This window comes from Macrobrachium rosenbergii, chromosome 17 (assembly GCF_040412425.1).
Source record: "Macrobrachium rosenbergii isolate ZJJX-2024 chromosome 17, ASM4041242v1, whole genome shotgun sequence".
In the NCBI taxonomy this organism is placed as follows: domain Eukaryota; kingdom Metazoa; phylum Arthropoda; class Malacostraca; order Decapoda; family Palaemonidae; genus Macrobrachium; species Macrobrachium rosenbergii.
In genome coordinates, this window is record NC_089757.1 from 15,618,239 (window position 1) to 15,641,573 (window position 23,335).

Below are 23,335 nucleotides of genomic sequence, written 5' to 3' on the forward strand. Positions count from 1 at the left end.
CCAAAACATTTTGTGATCTGCACGTTATTTGTTTCTTCAGTCACAGCTACAACTGTAAATTTAATGGCATACTTTCATAACACTTTCCTCCCTATTGCATACAGGATGAACAAACAAAGATTTATTTTATTTTTCTTTATGGAAGTCACCAATGAAAATCAGCACATTTTTAACACATTTTTAATACGTGTGTTAGTTATGGTAGGATAACTGAAATCAGCAAACGGATGTTTCTCGATTTGATTGTTTATGTCAGTACTTGCTGTTGTTTATGCCAGCATCTTGCATGCAGTAGTAAGTGGTTGTTCATTTTAAGAAATAATAATGAATTCTTAGACAAGTCACAAGGTTAGTAAGCCTGATTTAATGTAAGAAGATTGGTATTTAGCCTAATAACCTTTGCTTCTAGACCTACTTATTAGTTAAAAGTTAACTCAGATATAATACTTATTATCACAGGTAAAATATGCATTACCAATGGTATCTACTGAAACTGAGACAAGCATTGAAAGCGTAGCATAGTGTAATCTGAAAATACATCTTGCACTATACACGATATATAACGATGAAATCACGTTTTTGGACAAAATTTTCAAGATCACATGTTACACTATTTTGGATGATACACAAGTGTATATGCATATACTGTAATGGTTGTTTTGTATGATGTATATTTTTGAGTTTCACAGAATACTCTCATTTGGAAATAAATTGTGCTTATGTATTTATGGAGCAAGCTTCAGTTCCAAAATCCAAAAAAATCCAAAAACTGAAATGACTTATGGTGCAGCCCTTGTAGCCGCTCAAGAACTAATGGCGGTTGATTCAAGAACATCACAGATTATGGGAGTTGCCAGACCACTGAGTGCCAGATTCAAGAGGGTTTTCACATCCCATTTATCCCATTATCATATTTTTTACTGTTTTTGTATTCCATATAATCCAATACCTCATTACTGTATATTGTTTGATTGAAATTTCATCCAGACTTTACTTACCAGACAGTAACATTCCATTACTATACATATTCATTTTCGTCTTTGTATTTTTTGTTATATATCCCATTAATATTCCATATGGACTCTAATCTTAGCCATATTTAAAAAAAAAAAAAAATCGAAACTATTTCACTCCATTCTTTCTCTTATTTTCATCTTTTTTTTTGTTGATTCCAGATCCTTTCAATATTCTGAGCTGTCAGCAGAGAAAGCACCATCCTAGTACCTTATGGTTTAAGATTCTCTGCGAAATACCAGAAGCAGTACGAATAATTTCAATTTAAATTTTTGTTTGAGATCAACCAATGTCATTTAACTATAATACAGTCCAACCTCTTAAAACCGGCATCCTTGGGACCAAGCCATAGCCGGACCGCAGAAAATCCTGGATTTTAGAAATAACCCATAAAAAAATCCTCTATGCAAACAGTCTTGCCAGCTCATTTTACATATATAGCTCTGTGTTATCAAAAGTATAACAAAACTCATGAATAATCACTGTCATTCATTAGATTTAGTTCCTTAGCAAAATTCTGGCCTGCTCCATAAGCATTCCCCTGGAAATGCTTACACCTTCACTACATCGGAGCTTAACCTCTTTACAACCACACTGTCAAATTCTGATCTCCTCGCACTCTTCATTGTTTTTAGCACTTCAAACTTTTATGGTTTTGTTTTCAGCAAAAATTTAAAATCTGCTGCTTTCTTTTCTTTAAATCTACATGAGAGAGAGAGAGAGAGAGAGAGAGAGAGAGAGAGAGAGAGAGAGAGAGAGAGAGAGAGAGAGAGAGAGACACTTACTGACCTGATTAGGTTGTTACACTGCAGATATCCATTTGCACAAGTCAAATAATACAGTTGTATTAAGAATAATGATAATTTTGTTAAAACTGTTGTTTTTACGTGCTTGTATACAATCATACCTCATGCACTATTGTCTTATTATCATTATTATAATTTATGAACACGGAAAAGGCGCCATTTTATTCTGCTGATGTCCATATTCTTAAAATCATCAGCTGACTGTGTTTTAAGCGACATCATCACAGCCATTAGTTGTTAAATGAAACGCATTTCGGAGATTCATTTTATACGTAAATTATCAAAGCAGAGTTTAAAGATGCAACTTACTTTATTTTTAAATGAAGTAAAGGTGTGCTTTAGCCAGTATCGGATGTTGCTTTTGCCTCTTGCAACATATTTTGTCACGAGGACATTATTCATTTCTTCTGCCACAGCTACAACCATAAATTTAGTGGCATACTTTAACACTTTCATCTACACTGACTGAAGGATGAATAAAGATTTATTTTATTTTTATTTATGGAAGTCACCATTGAAAATTAGCAAATTTTTAACAAGTTGACAACTGTAACATAATCCCTAATAAACATGTGTTAGTTGTGGTAACTGACATGGGCTAACGGCTGTTTCTCGTCAGTACTAGCTGTTGTTTTAAGCCAGTGTACTGCATGCAGTAGTAAGTGGTTGTTAATTATAAGAAATAGTGATGAATTCTTAGACAAGTCACAATGTTGGTAAGCCTAATTTAATATATGAAGATTCGCATTCAACCTAACGAACTTTGGCTTCTAGGCCTATTTATTAGCTATAACCTAACTCAGATATAACATGCATTATCATTGCTATCTACCAAAACTGATACAGGCATAGATAGCCTACCCTAATGCAGTCTACTGCACTATACTGTACACGCTATATGATGAAATGCTTTTGGACAAAACTTTAATGACTGCATGATATACGAGATTGGAAGACAAGCGTATATATGCAAATTACAGTATCCTGTATATTTTTGAGTTTCACAGAATGTTTTCCCTGGAAATGAATCATGCTTGTGTATCTACGGAGCGAGCTTCAATTCTCAAATCCGAAAAAATCCAAATACTGAAATGTGTGGCACCGCTCTCTTAGCTGCTCAAGAACTAATGGCGGCTGATTCAAAAACGTCCCCGACTTGGGAGTTCCCAGACCTCGGAATTCCGGATTTTAGAGGCTGGACTGTACTGAGCACTAAACTTATAAATACTTTTTTGAATTTCACTTGCAATTCACTTTATTCGAATACATGGGCCTCGGAATGGCATTACACTTGAGTAAAATGAGCTTCTTAGATCCTGAATCAACAGTTCCAAAGTATGTTGCAAGTCAGACACAAAAATTTCAGAACAAAGGATGAAATTGAAACTGACATCAGCAACATCCAAGTCCTTTTTTATTTTTATACGATCTATAGACACTGCTATTTAAAATACAACATTTCCATAGTTGATTCTGTGACCCAGGATTAAGTGCAATATTGCCAGAAAGAAGCAATTAAATATAAAAGAAGCAAGAAGAAACACTTGCAAATCTTGCAAAAACAATAACAGAAACAATATTTGCAATAAAATAGGAACTGAAAAGTTTATGTCCATCCAGCCCGAGAAGAACCCTAAAAGAGTTCAGAGGTCTGGTTAAACAAATCATTTATAACTAACTACAGAGACAAAACTATTGCCCCATTTAAGAGACTATGGTTTTTACTTCAAAAGGGACACGGGTGTGTATCTGTGTAGCATGTTTACATACAATATAAAGGTCTCTACTAAAAGGAACTAAAACACGTGATACAAGACTAATTAAAATGAAGGGGGTTTACTAGACATTAAATTACAAAACCTTGGCAAAACAAACTTACTTCCATATGAGTAACCAAAGGCAGGTTTTCTTGAACAGTGGCCAACACAGATAGCAGATGGTCTCTTTCTGCAAGAAAACCTTTTTCTATCTCTTGCATTTCTGCATTCTTTTTAAGGACTTCCTTCATTGTTGAATTTAGATGCGTTTGTGACTCCTCAAGTCTGAAAATACAAGAAACAGAGACCCAAATTACCAAAAATGTTATGCCACCATATACTTGTTAACATTCTGAGACAAATATACACCACAGCCAGAGCACTTCTCTCTGTGGTGGTGGGGGCAGGGTTACTGCCTAGAATTTGCGTGACATGTCATTCTTCCGATTCTATGCAGTATCCTTTCAGCTCCAGCTGCACTGCTTCCTGCCTTTCCATTTCATTTGGTTTTAGTCCTAAAAGGGTAAAGTGCAGCTCTCTTTCAGGTTTTAAAATTTATGGAATAGAAGTGGGCTCATTAGTGAAGTTTAAAACACTTACCCAGCACTTAATGGAGATGGTACCTATGAAGTCAACCAAGCCCCTCGTGGAACTTTTCAGGAGGCCTTATTGCTCAATTTCGAACTGAAAATGTTTTCCTCCTGTTAGTCGTGTGTAAGAAGAATTAGTAGGATTCCAATTCTCTCTAGTAGTTCTGCTTACTATGGGCTGGTTTGTCATTTGCACCTGACTTTGCAGCAAAGACACAGACTTCAGGCAACCAAGATCATTCAATAATATCCTTCACTATTTCTCCTCATGCTTCCTACACCAGAGACACAGAGATCTGCTTCTGTGTTCAGATATTATAAAAATGTTTCTTCTAGACTGTCACTTTCCACATACCATTCCAGGCCTCAAGTACGTTATCGTCTGGGCTTACAGCACTGTCACACTTGATGTCAATAATATTTTGAGTGTAGGCACCTGGAAGTGCCAATCAACTAGTAACTAAGTCTCACATATATGGTATGTGTCATATTCTTCCAAGCAGATCAACACCTCCATAAATGCCAGTTCCTTATTTTACTTTACTGAAGCTCTTCCTCCTTTATGCAATTTGGGTCTCTACCTATCACAGTCCCCAAGTTCCTCCATGGATCATGCAGATCACATTCTGCAATCTAAGGCATTCAGCAGCTCAAAACTCTCTCATAAATGACAATCTGGGCTACAGAACAATGCATTTGTGATAAAACATATCTGCTTAAAAAAAAAAAATTTTTTTCAAACAAACATATCACTCAAACAAGTATCGTCCTCTCTGTCCTACTGACCTTACAATTGACATTTCAGAAACCATAATGTATCCTCCTCTTTGTCCTACTGACCTTACAGTTGACATTTCAGAAACCATAAAAGAAGGAGGTACCTGCTGTGGACCTATGGATCCAGGTGTTGCTTGTGTCATACTACTAACAGTCTTCTGCTTGTTCATAAAAATAACTGGTGCCTGGGAAATTCTATGAACACAAATGAGAGTGATGGGCTTGTATGGAAAAATTAATTTTGTCTATAAATATTACTGACATTTTACAATGATATAAAGCAACAACAACAGCATAACTTGACCGCATGTGTATGAGGGGGGTACTATGTGTACTATCACTAACTATAATGACAACTAATAAATGAAACAATTTATCAAAATTTCTTAAAGGGTAAACTGATCTAATAAATTTGCTAATGGAAATTCTTGTTATAACAAAATGTAAAAACTCATACACACCCATTATCACCTCAACAAATTTTCAAATGCACTACTTTTCATGATAGAGATGACAGGTGCAAATCAGAAACAAAATACAAGAAAAATCAACGTCGGATGTAAGGTGAATGAAAAAATACTGATAAAATTTTAAAAATGGAAAACCACCTGGTATATAAACTGCCAACAAAGAAACTTAAAAATGAAGAACTAAAACAAGGCGAGACAAATAGCCTCCTTCACAAAAAAGGTGGGCCTGTCCTGTGAGAGCTATAACTTTTAGCTTGGTGGTCTGGTTAACTACCTATTAATTAAAGTTTAAGCTATCAGCTTGATCCCACTGGCTTGTTTTAACAGATAATTAAACCTGTTGCCCTAACCAGGAAGTATGGCTTAAGCAGAATCAGGAAAACTTGTGATTTATTCAAAAACATTTTAAGTTAATGTTAATTCTTACCTTGCAGCCAGGAGCTTCATGTGAGCTTCATCCTTATCTCTCTGGAGTTTGTACTCTGAGGATGCTAGTGTCCTTTCCTGCAGGAGGGAACTTTTTTCCTCAAGCCAATTAGCCTCTGCTTCCTTCAGCTGTTTTTCTAAAGATTGAATGCGTGACTGCAGCATCAATTCATTTTCATTGCTTGCTGAAAGGTAAGGAAACATCCTTCCATAAAACCAAAACTAACTTTCAACTTTATTTACAATAAACAAGATGATTAGCATCAATGCTATTAGCAAGTGTAAAAATTTTCAGTGCAAGTTTGCATGTTAATTCTTCCACTGCAAAAAGCAGCATAATCTAGCATAACTAAAATATAAAAATATTTTCTCATATAACTTTAAAACTAAATGCATCAAATCTCTCCAATTTTACAACGAATCTAAGTCATATGACAAAGTCTGGCATAAGGCTTTGTTATTTTTAATGTCTGCTTTATCTAAGTTGATAGTGTAATATCTATATCTTTTCCATTTATAGTATTAGGGTGCAACTCAAGGTTTTGTTCTCTCATCCATCTTACTCCCTTTAATCAGTGACCTTCTCCAGTTCATTTCTATTTCTGTGAACAGTATACAAAATAACCAAGAAATCTCTATCATTTCAGGTAAATGTTGCAAGCAGCATAAACCATGGCATTAGCCTTCATGTAATTGCCATCAACTTAAAACTGGCAATGATAAGAAAAGAAAGGAAGTCATGATCATGGCATATCAAGTAGCATCATCAACTCAAAAGTAGCAACATGAATGACACAGAAATGAACAACACATCCCTTTATCAATTCAAGTAAATATTGTGAGCAGTATCAACAGGGGATTAAAATATATCTGCCATCAACTTAAAACTGATAATGAAAAGAAAAGGAAGGAACACACAGCAGAAGCAGCAACACAAAGCACAGCAGTAGTAGGTTAGCCTAAGGCAGAAGATCGTTGGGAGCAATTCACCACCGGATGATCATTGTCATCAAAAATTTAGGCTATGGCAGATGATTATGGTCAATCAACCTCACACAAGTTGTCAGCAGTAGAAGTAGACTTAGATAGGTTAGAAATGCAGTTAGGTTTCCAGGATGGTCAACTCGCCTCACAAGGACATCATCAATGGAAGTAAGCAGAGACAGGAAAAGCAGGAAGGCTACTTTAGGCTAGTATGTCCTAATAACTGTATCAAAAATCTTCATGGTAGGCATGTTGGCATAAGATGTATAAGAATTGCACAACAAAAGCAAAGCCCTGGCCTATACTAGATCTGACATTAAAATGGTTAGCCTCGAGATTTGACAGAATCCAAAAGGTATTCCTACCAAACATATAATAACATGCAACTGGATTTGATGAACTTAGAGCAATTCACCATAGTAATAGGTAAAAAATCAGTAGCTATCACATGGAAAATGTGGATAGCCAGCTTCCAAATTTACTTAGCAGCTACTGGATCCCTTCAAGAAGTGCAGAAGAAGGCACTGTTACTTCATATTGCCAGTTTGGAAGTACAAGTAGTTTACCACACTCTGGAGCCAGCTGATGATTCAATGGAAGGAGCCATTCAGGCTCTCACAGAGTACTTTGCTCCTCAGGCCAACTCAACGGAAGCTTCCAGTAGAAAAAAAAAGGTATATTCATCAAATAAGTAAGCCTAGCCCTGGCGTAACCAAGTATCAGAGTCAATGATACACAAGTAACACAGAGGTAGGCCTGACCTTGAAACACTAACATCATGGTCAAATAGGCACACAAAAGGCAAAGAAGAGGGTTAATAGACCATGTTACTGATGTAAAGATTGTCTTAGCTATGAAAGGAAGAGTAGCAAACATGTCCATTTCTCAAGTTAAAACTGGTTTCCTAGTCAACATGTCATTAAATATGTCATTAAATAAATACAGCCGTTAACCTGATACAGGCTAAAGTGAGCAAGAAGCAAATTTTCCTGAATTTGCATTTCAAGTAAATTCTGTAAACAATGATGCAAAAGCATGACTTACAACACGAATCAAAATAAATGGAAAACCAATAATTATATCCAAAAGTTGCAAAACAAAATCCAAATTTGGTAAAGGAAACTTCAGACAAGGTGCTCAAGAGTTATGATGGAGAAATAGATGAAATTGGATCAACACAAGTGGAGGTACAGTATACTGATTAGTAGACAGGTGATTACCATTGACAGTACAGGCAGTCCCGGTTATCGGCAGGGTTCTGTTTCTGAGGGTGTGATGATAACAGAAAATCGGTGATTTTCGCGCCTGTGATTTTCAGGGGTTATCGCCACTAAAAGTGCAGATTTTCGGTTATCAGCGCCTCTGTTAGGTATGTATCGGCGCCAATACCCTGTACCCAATTATCAGCGCCGATAAGTGGAAATCGGTGATTTTCGGCCCTGAAAATTACCCATTTTCATCGCTAGACAAGCGCCGTAAAACCGGATCACCATTAACCGAGTCCGCCGTTAACCAGGGACTGCCTGTAGTAAAAGCAAAAGGACAAACTTATTAGGCTTAAATTGGTTACGGCATATAAAATTATGACTGGAAATGTATTTCAAGGGTTAAAGGTACAAAATAGGAGCAGACAAATGAATTTTCTGTAGTTAACATTCCATCATAATTCAATGAAGTTTTTGCATATTGAGTAGAAACAGTAAAAAATGCAAAAGCTGTCTTAGCTTTAAAGCCACATGCCACTCCCCAATTTTTTGCTCCCAGACCAGTTCCTAATGCACTGAAAACAGCAGTGGAAGCTGAAATTAAGAGATTAGAAAATGAAGGCTCATGGCACAGAGTTACTTACTCAAACTGCGTTTATGCTATTAATTCAAATTGTAAAGGAAAAAATGGTTAGGGCTGGATTATGTGGAGATAAAAAAGGATAATTTTCATGACAAAATTGATTATTTGGATACCTACCCATTGTTAAAAGTTAGCTTACACTATCAGGTGTGGTCAGCATTAAAAAAAAAAATACATTTGGCAACCTACTAAGACTGTCTCGGTATTCACCTGTTTTCCCACCAGGTGATGTCAGAATGTCTAAGTATGAATCAGAATTCTTCATGCCCACTCACTAAGATGTGGGGAGGCTGGGTGGGTTTCCACTTTAACAGTAGGTTTAACAGTGGTTAAGTATCCAAATAATTAATTTTATCATGAAAAATTATCATTATTTAGAATGATTCTTACATACTGTTAAAGTTAGCTGACTACCACATTGACTAGGATAGTGGGTTAGTGTAGCCAGAGAAACAATGTTCAGCCAAGTCGGTTAAAAGCTTTTTAATGGGGAGAAAAAAAAGCTTCTCAACCTTCCTGCCTGTTGCGTGGCCTTTACTGACAAGTACTGTAGCTTGACGTTGGAACCACAACAGGGTGTAAGGCCCTCTAGTGAGACTTGTCAGAGGATCCTTACAAGGAAAAAAGGACTCTATCTCATAGAGTACTAGTGACTGTGCCCAAGTCGAAAGCCCATAACCGACAGTCCAAAACTAGACACTACCACCTTTATATATGAAAGTATGCCCCTATACACCAATGTGTACCTTCATGCTCTAAAATTCAAAAGCAGGATTTCCTACCAATTAACGATATGAAATAGAGCAAGGTTACTACCATATTTGTTCAGGAGAAACCGTCCCTGACGCAACGAAAGGACTAAGGGTTTTATACCTCATGTACAAACACAGTTGAGTAAACTACTGTACACTGGTTCGTGTTAAGAGATGGCCTTCCAAACACTTAACAGTTTCCTAGCTTGCTCTTTTGACTGTTCACCCAATCCCAAAAGGTCTACTTCCGTGATAACGCACCTTACCATAATCCGTGTTAACTTATTCGTTTTAACAAGAGCCAAGGAACAGTGCCGGCTAACGGATTCATCTTCGGCAAAAGGAAGTGAAAATGGAACCACGTGAGCTAAGCACTGCTTAAATACTAAAGGGGAATCAAACAAAAACATGGTTGAAACTGCTAAAGTCTAAACAGAGGAACTGAGACAAAAGAGTGACAATGCCAGAAGTCAGCAATGATGCCATGGAATGGAGTGAACAGGTACTAGGGTGGAGAAGGCAGAATATTCTTGTACAACATCACCACGTAACATTTTGACGACAGAGGGTGTTGTCTGCACGGATGGAAAGTTACAGCTTTCTTGCATGATGTCACCACATAACCATGATGACAGATGGTGTCATCTGCACAACACTCAAAGAGGCAGTTCCTGAGAAGTGAGTACTGTTCTATTACCAGGCTAATTCACTCTAGATAAGAAAGTGGCTGCAGAGGAAAAGCCGCTATTATGAAAAGGGATAATTGTTACATGATGATGAATATGAGACGATACAGGGGAAAACTAAGAATGAGGGGGAGGGATATTGTTTGCATGGGAACGATATCAGGAAAGCAGGCGAAAACAGAACTGATGCGCCTGCTCAGCCTACTGAGGCAAACGTAATTTGCCTGTATCCCTAAATAACTATGGTTTACACCCATCTTTATCACTCTCATTAAAAAGGTGACGTGCAAACTAGTGAATGCTTAGAGCTAAACAACCAAACAACTCATAAAGAGAGAGGGAGTTGAGACAGGTGGCGAAGGGCACAGACCTTGGTCCCGAAACCACCATGGTTTCCTGTCCGCAGAGAAGACCAATGGACGCAGGGCAGTCCAGAAGGCAGGCTACAGACAGACATAAGGCACACCTTCTTTTCTTTATAAATATATTTAATAACATAAAATACTGTATATACACAATATACATGATTATAATAAAAGAATGCATCTCAGTTAGTACTTATATTTTTCTCCTGAACCACATAGGGAGCAAAGGAAGGTGGAGCAGGAGTGAGAGAGGAATTAACCTAAGCTATCAGGTAGGTTAATGGAGGAGGAGGAGGAATTGTCTACATAAACTATCAGCCTAAAATTAAACATTTTGCAAGTAATGAGGCAAAAGCAGTTACATCTCCCATGAGCTGCATGACAACCTTTCCTAGAAAAAGGTATCAAAGGAAATAAAAACATGTTTATGGTGCTGAAGCCATGAGCATTATTTTCAAAAAAGGTACAAGCTCAGGAAACAACTGTGTGTGCACTAACTTCAGCTGTCTTGGACATAGGAGTGCTTTGCCTTCTAACACCACAGAAAATTTTAAAAACTCCTCTTGAAGGTTTATGTCTGTCCAGTAAATCCCTAATAGTTCTAACTGGACATAAGACAGTCGTTTCATAGCCTACCTAAGCAGTTGAATTAGGCACTGTCACAATTCTGGGAAGGGCTTTCAATTCTATATCTTTTCATTATGCAATGAAAGAAAAGAGTGGTGTCACTCAACAAAGTCCAAGAACGAAAGGGCTTGAAGCTCACTAATAAAAACTCTTACTAAGTCCAACTGGACATAAAGATAGCCCGTTCTTCAATGCCTACCAAAGCAGTTAAATCAGGCACTGTCACAAAACTGGGAAGGGCTTTCACTTCTATATCTTTTCTCTAAGCAAAGAAAGCTAAAGAGAGGTTGCCCTAAAACACAGCCCACAAATAAGGGAGGGCTTGAAATTCACAATGCACTCTGTTGCAGCAAGAGCTAAAAGAAAAGTGTCTTCAAAGTTCTTAAGTGATGCCTTATCAAAAGGCTCAACTAAGGTTGAGTTAAAATCTGAAGGGCTATGTCTAAATTTCATCATAGATCATGACAGGAAGATGAAATTTCCAGCACAAAAGATTAAAAACCTCTACAAACTTTAAACCGTGAGCAATATTCCAATCAGCATAATGCAGAACTGAAATCAATGTAAAGTTGTATCCTTGATCACTGTGGCAGAAAACTGCTTAGTGTACCCGAGATACTGGTAGAACTTCAAACTGGATCTCTAGTGGAACAGGTGCTGGATATCACTAAAAAAAAAAAAACTAACCACTGTTACTGATACAGAAGTCTACAGTGGAGGGCCTTCTAGATTTAAGAATTGCTTCCTTGGCCATTCTAGAAATGCCCTTAGCTCATAACAGACAACTGACAATCTCCACGTGGGTGGATGAAGCATGTGGAGGACAAAACGAGGTAATGAAAATGATGTTGCTGGACTCTGTCCAAAGGTTAAGTAATTTTCTTTGCCAGCCTGAACAACTCTCTTGAACTGTCTCCTTGTCGTCTTATGTAAGAATCAAGACTTGCAAAAGACCATTCTAAACTGCCAAGAGCTGTTTGCCTTCCAACTCCCCAACATCAAAAGTTTCTCAGAATAGCCCCCGAATTCTGTCTCCAAGACATCAGAGGACACAGAATAAAGGTTCTTGAGGGCTACAGGCCAACCCATTACAGATCTCCAAAGTGGTAGGAAATTGGCTATCCATCTCTGTTGGAAAACCCCCAACAAGAGAGAGCTGATTCATTCCCAGATAAGCAACTGACTGGGTCAGAAAAGCATAGTTCAGTCAGCATAGAACAAAAAACCCTTCCTGAGTTAGACATAAAACAGTTCTTCACTCTCAAGGTCATCATAAAAAACCCTTTGATGACAACGAACCAGTCGTGTCGTGCAAACAAAAGAGAACTACTCTGACATCAAGCAGATGACTCCATACCACTAAAACTTTGAGTCACAGGAGAATACTTTACTTTGACTGAGGGTGTACTGGGAAGTGGAAGTCCGTGTCCTACATGTCGACAGAAATTATCCTTTGCCCTTCTGAAAGACCAAGAGCAAACTGAAAGACTCATAGAAAAGGGAGGCATATGAATACACTTGTTGAAGCAGAACATGCCCCTGGCTCGATGGCTTCGTTGCATAACAACTGTCCAATCTATCTTTCCACATTCTGAACTTCTTTGTGTGAAGGCTGTGGAGAGAAGGATATGTATCAGGAAGATGATAGGAGTAAAAGAAATAACAATAGGTACAGAGTATTCTTCTCTGAGAACCATCACTACCTAAGGTTGACTAGATGCTTTGCCAGGCACTTCTGAAAGTCTACACATGGCCTCCTGAAGATCCACACAGCCTACTTGAACTGGGGTTCAAAGCATCAGTTATGGTTACACGTGTATATTTTTCCACTTAGAATGTGAGCCAGAACACTGCTGAAGCAGAACTTGAGAGTAGTTTGGGAAATTCTACAAGGAACTGACATGTAAAAAAAGGCTGCACAGTTGGGTCAAGACCCTAGAGGAAAGACTTCAAAGGTAGTTCTAAGAATCTAATATCCTGATTTGAGGCATTTTAGGTGACACCCTTAAACACTTAGGGGTTAAGGAGACAATGATGAGCCACTGTCAAAAAACAGCTACTAATGGTTGGGCAGGGCTACTTAAAATGATTTATACACAACTGTTTCTGTTACTTTACAACTGAGTTGAGAAAAGGAAAAAGACAGTCCTCCCATTAGCCTTGGAATAAGGTCTATCAAGGAGAGGTTACTGGTCTGATGCATCACCAAGAAACTCTGCCTCTCCAGGACTAAAATTCAACTATGGACCCCCAGGATTTGCAGGGGATAGGTACCACAACCCCCCATGAATCGCCAAAATCCATGAATACTTGACATCCCTCTATAAATACTTGTAACTGCCGTTTTAAGTTCAAACACCAAAGACTTTCTTTAAAAATACTAAAAATGAACATAACTGACTATTTTAATAGTCTTATCCTACAAAATGCATTTAGTAAAAAAAAATTATATGAAAATACAGTAATTAGTGAATATTTCTCTATGAAAAATTCTGCAAATACTGTAGATGAATTTTCTGTGAGTAATGTGGATATACGTTCCACAGAAAAATCTGTCAATCGGTGAAGCCACGAATCCAAAACCGTGAGTAAGCAGGGGTCCACTGTATTATTATTACCATTAAATGTACTATATGGTGACAGCGGCATTGGGTGTAACATATGTTATAGATTGATATGCCCACCCTTACGTCCTAAAGGCTGGCCACAAAGCCATTAGACCAGTATTTATTTTCTGGGTATGATAGCTTAACCTACTGTATGGTAAACACCCAAGGATTTGCGTTTTCACAATTCGCAGGCTCAGCAATTTGCGGAATTTTCTGTGGAAACTATCTGTAAATTATTCGTGGGAAAACTCACCCATTTGCAGATTTTTTCGTAGAGCAATATTCTGTATTTTCATATTCTTTTGTGACCAAATACTGTACTGTATGTACAGTCGGCCACAGGAATAAGTATACACATTTCAGCCACACGGGCTGGTTGTGATCTGGTAACACTGGAACTGTGCATCCAGACACACGATGAAATTCGCACCTCTACACCTCTTCCCCAAATTTTTCCTCTATCCTTCACTCCCACCCTTTCAAGCACATGTTTATATAACTTCTGCTCCCTCTCTCTAATTTCTCCTTTAAGGAAAATAATATAACTGAGTCTATTCTGTAGGTTTATTTTCTCATCATGGAGGCGAGAAAACCCGTCTGTTCAACTTTTGTCGTAATAATATTATTACCTGCTGTTACTGACAGAAGAATTAACTCGGTTTTCGTGGAGCTCTCTTGTAATAATGGGATTTAGCTATCTACCAATAAAAGCCTTATCTATCAAATAACAGGATACCTACTACTCTTTTTAATTTTAATTGTAATATCAACAACCGCATTCCAAATTCTTATTATTACAAAGACAACTAGCATCAGATCGTAGGACCTTACGTAACCCAAATTAAGCATGAAGAAATAAAGAAGACACAAGTTAAAGAGAGAAAGACCTCCATAGGCCTAGAAGACACTGAAGGAGGAGGAAGAAAGAGACAGTTATAAGAGAGAGGACAACAGCAAGAAGGAGGCAGACGGAAAGGAGACAGTGAAATAGAGCTGATAGAGTGTGGCTGGTGTCAGAAGGGGCGCCATTACCCTCTTAAGTATAATGGGGGCAAATGTCTTGACTTAGTATATGTCGTAATGGTTATTATGGGAGTCGATTTTTCCTTATGGTTGGACGTTTGTTTGGTCACAACCGACAATCATTGGATCTAATTCTCGTATTTTTGTGCATGATTTGAACTGCTCGGCATACGTTTACATTTATCTATCGATGTCAAGCATGTGCAGCTTTTTTGTTTGTTTGTTTGTGTTCGTTCTGCAGGTGTGAATTTCCACGTTAAGAATGTAACAAGTAACAATGAGATTATATCCTTTATATCCTTATATATATATATATATATATATATATATATATATATATATATATATATATATATATATATATATATATATATATATATATATATATATATATATATATATATATATATATATATATATATATATATATATATATATATATATATATATATATATATATATATATATATATATATATATATATATATATATAATATATATATAATATATATATATATATATATATATATATATATATATATATATATATATATATATATATATATATATATATATATATATATATATATATATATATATAATATATATATATATATATATATATATATATATATATATATATATATATATATATATATACAAACCTGATATTAGTAACAATTTTTAACGTATACATAATTAGGGACAAATATTACAGTACCCTATTATTAAGGATACACAATAGATTGAAAAATAACCATTTATTATTAAATATGTTATATAATAAGACATGACCAAAAACAAACTATTACTTAGTCTCAATGAAAGCAGATTACCCTTCAACCAACAACATTATCTTGGTTTTATTAAGATTTTCTCAACAAATTCATCCGCTACCAAAAAAGTTTCCTCCCTTCTATTAGAGTATCAGTATTTAGTCCATCCACCATCGTTGGCGATGACATCTTGTAGTCTACTGGGGACGGAGGCTACATGATTGTAGACGATGTGTTGATTTTTCCTGAATATCTCCCATTCGCACATTTTTCTCTCCATCCTTCACTCCCACCCTTTCAAGCACACGTTTATAACTTATGCTCCCTCTCTCTGATTTCTGCTTTAAGGAAAATAATAATAACTCGAAACCTATTCTGCAGGTTTATTTTCTCATCATGGAGGCGAGAAAACCCGTCTGTTCAACTTTTGTCGTAATAATATTATTACTTGCTGTTACCGACAGAAGAATTAACTCGGTTTTCGCTGAGCTCTCTTGTAATCATGAGATTTACCTATCTACCAATAAAAAGACGCTATTTAACAAAGTGAGCTGACAGCAACCTTGGGACAATATGTGGGTTGTTTACGTTGTGTAAAGATATTGTAGAGTTACCGTGAAGGGCTTTAGGCTTCTGGGAAACCATGAATATTCTGTATCCGTGTTACCATATAACATAGGACCTGCCAAGCGAGGGCCAATATTCTCTCTTCCTGCACTCCAACACTTCATGATCTCGCCCAATACCTCAATTAAATGCTTCAATCCTCTAAGTTCTAACAGAGTCGACAAGTTGAGTTACCATCCCAACCAAGGACCATAAAGGAACTAACTCACGGAAGAAAAACACCCTCGCCTGAAATGGAACCTGCTCAAGAGAAAATCGCACTAAGAGGGAGAATTATTGGAATGAGAGAGACTGGACTCTCTGTGTCTGATATAGCTCGAGAAACTGGATTAACAAGAAAAACCGTATATAAGTGGTGCAGAAGATGGGAAGAGGAAGGTGATCTTCGCGACAGGCCAAGACCTGGGGGTCCAAGAAAAACTACTCCCGAAGATGACAGGAGAATTCTGAACGAAGTAACGGCAAATCCCTTCACAAATGCATGTGACATACGAGACAATCTTCAACTGCAAGTTTCCAGTGAACGGCACGACGTCGTCTCCACAGTGCTGGAGTGCACCACAGAGTTCCTGCCGTTAAAGAGAAATTACAGGAGAGACATCGGATAAACCGCCTTCATTTTGCCCGGCAGTATGTCAACGAAGACTTAGGTTTCTGGGCAAGAGTTGTTTTTTCAGATGAGAAAACATTTGCGTCGACCTCACGGACAGTTGCACTGTTGGCGATTTAATAATACAAGATACTCCAGTGAGCACATCTACGAACAAGCCAGAAGTGGCCACGTTACCTGTAACATCTGGGGATGGGTTAACTTATACACCCTCGTGAACTGGCAGAAATACAGGAAGATTCAACGCCGACCAATACCTTGAAATACTGGAAGAAGTGATGGTCCCAACGGTTCGAGCCATGGCATTTCCCTACCCAGAGCGCATTCTGTTCATGCAAGTATGTAGAGTTTCATCTCGCAAATTGCAGTAATAGGGAAAACTCTGCTGTAGTGCTGGTTTCATTAACTTGTATTATTAACTTGTTCTATTTATACAGTACTTTTTACAAAATGTAAAAATATATGAGTCCTTGCGATTCAGAACAGAAACAAGCAACATTTGAGCTCCGTGAGAACGGAAGTAGTTATATGGTTGTTGGTTCTTGAAGTATTCACCATCTTCTAGCCTCAAACTTCAAGGGTGATTTTCCTTGTTTTAAGAAACTACTCACGGCGTTTGTTTCCTTTATGACTCGCATAACGACTCGGCACTGAGTGTCGTAACTACAAAATGTCTATCATTCATCTGGTATTAATTTAGTAGGCAATGGTAATGCTGTTATATATAATATATATATATATATATATATATATATATATTGTTACGTGTGAGGAGTCTTGGTTGATCATGTATTATTCAATTTACGTAAATTTTACGGCCCTGCAAACCAAGATTACACGTAACCTGTCACTTGAAGCCAAAAGTTAACCTCAAAGACAGACGTTAATTAGCCAAAGGTCGCCAGTTAAGGGTTATTAACCTTAACAAAGAATATTTGAGATGAATTTGATTTTAAACGCAACGGTTCTTCCAAACATTCGGACGCGAGGCAATCAAAGCATCGAGATTTAACCTGATTTTGCTTACCTAAATCCTAGGTATTTTACTGGAATAATGGGGTTGAAGCTAACAATAAAATAATTAGGCTTAATCTAGACTTTGTAAACACATATACCCTAAGTGGTGGCTGAAGGAAGAAAACAAAGAAAAAATGTGAAATACAGAAAAGAACTAGTCAATCGACGAAGCTTCAACAAGAATCGGACTTACCGTGAACGTCGAAGTCGCTGCGCAAACGAGGGACCTCAGGAGTCGTATTCTGGCAGTCTTCCCAATTCACTAATTAAGATAGACGTAGGAGAGAAAGTAATAAAGAATAAAGAATATCGTTCGACACGCACGCAGCGTCACCCTGGTTTAGTGACCGCTGGAATCTCTCTCACTGTCTCTGACCCGACCTCGCCGTTCCGCCAGAGGAGGGCTTATACCGCCCGGGCAATCCGACCTTGACAAAGGCATCGTCGAATGCATAGAATAAAGCTTAAGGGCCACCATAACTAGGGGTCATTGAGCGTAAACCCTCTCTGAGGCTTAGGTCCCTAATGCCTAACATATTTTGTTTACAAACTTTCCAGCCTATGGGGTTAAATGTCTAAATGCTACCTATTCCTTTCTCCAACGGATGATAAAGTTTGAACTGAAGACGCCTAGCTTGGGACAAAGCAATTTCCCTGTCTCAGTCAGGCTGATATTTCTATCCCTAAATGTTCGAGGCTTAACAGTAAATATTTATAAAAGCTCCCCCTTTAAGAGGGCCTTCACTCCCTTTTCGGGCGTGAAGGTCTATACTAAACAAGCTGTTCGCCTCTCGTAGGTTACTCTCCTTCCCTGAGCAGATTAGTCCTGGTTAGCCTACCTAGCTACAGAACTACCTAACCCTAGATAGGACATGAGCTATAATCACTACTTAACCTAATTCTAATAGTACTAGAAGGTGCTCACGGTTATTATAGGCTACCTCCTACAATCAAGATGTGTTTTAGACCTAGCCTAGTGGTACATTCTATGATATTCCCTAGCCTAACCTATCCTAACCCGACCGTAGCACCAACATAAGAGTTAATATTCTAACTAAATTACAACATGGTTTATGTTTAATACAATTAAAATTTACTAGTTAATTCATGAGGGTTGCCTCATATGATAAATGGGTGCCTCACTGAGGTCTTAGGCCATGCGTGTCACGAGCATCGTGGCTCGTTTCACAATAGTTAAGATTACTGAAATTAGTTAGGCTACTTACATGATTACTGCGGCTCGGTGGTAAGTGGAAAGAACAAGGCTACTAAATTGATGTACTGTACTTTAAGGTGGCCTAGGCTAGGTACAAATAAAGGAAGAGATCACACTGGCTACCTTCTCTGGGCAAGGGGCCAGGATCACTCTTAGATGTTAGGGCACTGTGCCGAGAGGGCACTAGTGCCAGGATGAGCGTATAGCTCGGCAACTACTGGGCTCTCTTCCGCCCCTTCTTCTTCTTCTTGGTTTCCTCCAAGGCCTATCAGTAGCTGGCCTAGCAGGTGATGAGCACCAACACGGGACAGGCCAGGGCTTATTTTGGAAGTCAGGGGCAACTGCAAAGCTGTGGGAGGACTCCTACTCCGGTGCTGCGACAACCGGAGCGAGCGATCTCGGTGCGTCCGAGGATGCCAGTTCCTGGTCTTCCATTGGGAGGGGTACCAGATCCTCCAGGGGTTCATCCTGGATTCAAATTTTGCAAAGAAGAATCTTGCAAAGAAGAAGTTTCGGGTGCTGGAGGCTCTCCAGTCGCGATGATCAACTGCATGGGAATCCTAAATCTCCCGGAGGAGGATTCGCCTCATGATTTAGACCCGGCATAGGGGCCTTTTCCATTGGTAGCTCAACGTCCGTGGCGGACGGAGTCTGGCACTGCTCAGTGCTCGCAAGTGGCACTGGCAGCAGTTGAGGGTCAGGCATGGTTTGACAAGGGGTCCGGTGTTCTACCTCTCGGACGACTTGGGTTTGGCTGCGGCAGAGATTCCTGCCCCAGCAGGAGATCGTAGCCTCTCCTAGAGTTTTGTTTTCCGCTGGGCGTTGAGTTGCTTGGGCAGCCCTCCCAATTGGTGGAGTGGTCTTGGGACGTCCTGCTGTACTGCTCCTCCTGAATCTCTCTTCCGGAGGAGGACCTCTTGGTGGGCCAGCCCTTCGCGATTGGGAGGGCAGGCCTGAAATAGGTTGGGTATTGCCCCTTCCGTCTGGACCACTTTGGTGGGCGGAAGGTGGAGGTTTGTCATTTTTGAGAGTTTTAGATGGGGCCTCCGTGGAGGAGGTAACGTCAGGCTGCGAGGTTGGCGTTGGTGACGGGCTTCCGCAGAGAAGATTCTTCAACAAGAAGACCACTGGTGCGAATTCCACCTACCACGCAAAGGCGGTGGGGTATCGTGCCCCAGAGGTGTCATTACCTGGAGTTGGACCGGGGAACGGTGATGGTGTGGCCCTCTATCCACTTCATTTCCCACCGCGTTTCTTGAGTCACAACCACAGCACCGGCTGGCATGGGCCCTGGTGATCAGGCTAATATCTGCCGTGAGTGTCTACTGTGACCGGAAGGGTCACTGGCAGGCTAGTGCTCTGAAGAGGGGCCACCGAGATGTACTGGGTTTCCAATCTCTGAGTAAAGGATCCGGTGCGGACCAGCAGCAGAAAATGAAGTGCTGATTAGGTTGACAAATTTGGTGGTGGGGACATGATGTGGACAGGCCGGAGATCCAGCATTGTAGTGGCTAGCAGCCCCACAGGATCTGCACGGGCCTTTTGGATGGGCTCGGTGGCCTGCAGTAACTGTTGGAGGAGAGGGCTGAGCGGATGAAGGGAGCGGAGTTCTGGCTGGTAGGGTTAAGGCCTTATTAGTGCCGAGTTTGTATCGGCACTCAGCTTCAGCGTGGCCCCCTTCTTGCAATAGTTGCACAGGGTCTTGCTAGGCAGTCCATTCTTGGGCGAGTGGAGTTCGAGTCTCCAGGCGGAGGAATGATTCGCTTCTGAGAGGTGCAGACTGATTGAAGGTTTCCATCCCGAATCAGCCATGCGACAAGCTTCCATAAGTGTGGAGGGCTGTTTATCGTTAAGATATACTGCAAGGGGCCCTGGCACACATTGGAAAAGGTCTTCTAGCATGGTCCGATTGAAGAGATCCTCAAACGTCGTGCACAAGGAGTGAACCTCGCGTGCGGACTGGGTTTTGTGACATGCCCATTCCGTCCAAGACCAGCCGACTTCCTTGGCAAGACCTGGAACCGTTGTCTCCATTTTTCTGGGGTTATCTCGCTAGGCCTTGGTAATGACTCTTCAGAACTTTGCCATGTTGCCTCTCTGGCTCTTCTCCAGTGAGCGATCAGCTGCCTTGGCTTTTTCCTCCATATGCTTGGCTAGTATTAACCCTAGAACGGTAACCCTCCATTTGAACTAACATGAAAGGTAACCCTGGGTGAATTTCACCCTAATTAAATAATTAAAATAAAATACTTATCCTGAAAATCTTGTTATTTGGAACACATCCGAATGAAATATAACCTTCGCTCTTATTGAGGCTATTATAAATGAAATCCTCCTGTAAATCATATTTTTATTTTTTTTCAAAAATACAGAAAAAAATAGACTTTTCTTGAGAGTACTTTACTAATTAAATTGACAAAAAAAAAATGATTTCCATTTTGTTTTTTGTTGGTGTAGTGGGCTACTGTCATGGGACTACGTGACTGGCTGAATCCCATCTCCCAAGGGTTTACAATCTGTATGGGAGACAGACAAAAAAATGGTAAACAAGTACATACCAAATTAATTTTTTTCTATTCAACACTTGCAGTATGGCAAATTATGCTTCAAATGACTCAAAGTACATCAATGAAACACATACAGTACTATATATACACTCACCTGGGTGGATACAGTCACCACAGACTGGAGATCGTGACCATCGTGCTTGACGCACTGTTGCATCTGTGAAAAGCGTCTTCCCATCGGACTTGACCGGGCACTCACAACAGCGCACCAATGCACCGCTGCTGGCTGAGAAAGATGTCCCTGGTGATCCTGCAGCACTGCCTGGTGATGGTACATTGCAGACAGTGGTTCAAGGAGCTGCAAGGATCAGGGGATGGGAGGTAAATCCAGCCGTGGCGTGGCCCATGGGGTGATTAGGGCCCAGCTGCGCATGAATTTCTGGCGTGATATGACTTTTCTGTTGCCCCTCTTTCCATATTCTCCTTGTATAAAATGTAAGAGTTTACATTGGCAGCATTCACCATTCCATAAAAAAGTACAGAAGGGACACTTGTTTTTCTGCGAACAGGAATTCCCGGAACACATCTGGTCAAACGATGTATCAACGCTCCTTTTGTTGAATTGTAGAATTCAATGATCTCCGGTTTTTTTAGTGCCAATGTTGGGCTGAGGTGCTGAGATGACAGGAGCAACACTAGTTTCTTTGTTGTCTTGGATGTATCAGACACATATGACACTCAGAGTCATTTCCTTTGTGTACAGGAAGGCACTTGATCCACGCTCTCTTGTAGCTTTGTCCGTGATCTCCGGAGTGGTATCTCCTTCTTGTTGGCCCGCACTGGGCCAACAAGAGTCAGGCATGCCCAGTTATTTAGAGATCTTACCAGGGAACAGAGGTAAACCAGTTGTCAGTGGTGACGTTCCTGTGTGTTCCATGGTAAGCTCTTCCGTTAGCTCTCGGTAAACTGATGGCCGTTAGTGTGAGATCGCCCTTTGGTTGAGTCCCCTGCTTCCCTGGGTGCAGGCCCCTTCAACCAATACTTGGACTTGCTATCATTGATGAGAATGAGCTTGATTCCATACTTAACTCCGCTTGTTGGGAATGTACTCCGGAATCAGCGCCCCTGAATGTGCTGAATGGGGGTAGCTGCTCATCAACAGTGAGGTTTTCCTGGGGGACATAGGGTTTGTTACATCTCTCAATAAAAATGTCCCTATTTCTCACAGCAGCAAACTTGTCTCTCCTGGAACCTGTCGGTGGTTTGTGGGTCTCAAATCTTAGACACGAATAAGGAACCTGAACCGAGTGCACGGACATTGGGGGTATAGACCACAACCTGTATCCCGCTCCCATTTCACTGGTGGGGATGTGTTCATCGCACTTCTGGGCACTGATGATAAGTACCACCCAGCAATGCTTTGACTTCTAATGGCACAAGGGGAGCAAAAGTGGCTGATCTTCTTTTTATAGTGAGGCAAATGTATCAATGGCCTTGTTAGTCCACGTCACAATCACTTGATGAGATCATCATTGAAAAATAAACTCCGTTCCTCTGGTGACACTGCATTCCTTGCCGCCCCTGGAGTTGGGCCAGGAGGTAAATCTGCTCACGATGTTCCTTGTGGGAGTCCGGACGCACTTGGGGTCTTCGGGGCTGAAACGCCACCTAAACTTACTAGTGGCAATCGTTGTAGTCCCATGTGACGATGGGGGAATATCACGCTGGCGCCTTCTTCCCTATCAGTGGCAGCAGGAGTAGCTGAGGTAGGTTGACAGGTGGTGGTGGGGACATGATGTGGAATTGGGAGATGAGAACGGTCAACAGAGGTTATGACGGGGCGTTTGA

The 23,335-nt window shown here is 39.8% G+C and overlaps 1 protein-coding gene across 9 annotated transcripts in view; it reads right to left on the bottom strand.

The window, feature by feature from the left end:
* Window positions 1–23,335, bottom strand: part of LOC136847757 (coiled-coil domain-containing protein 77-like) — a 119,788-nt gene that overhangs the window by 33,398 nt on the left and 63,055 nt on the right. For all 9 annotated transcript variants that reach the window (XM_067119641.1, XM_067119640.1, XM_067119639.1 and 6 more), the window contains 2 exons: window positions 5,842–6,025; window positions 3,700–3,862 (listed from right to left, as the gene is read on the bottom strand). In XM_067119641.1, the coding sequence (XP_066975742.1) occupies window positions 3,700–3,862; window positions 5,842–6,025 (347 nt within the window). The remainder of the gene's footprint in view (window positions 1–3,699; window positions 3,863–5,841; window positions 6,026–23,335) is intronic.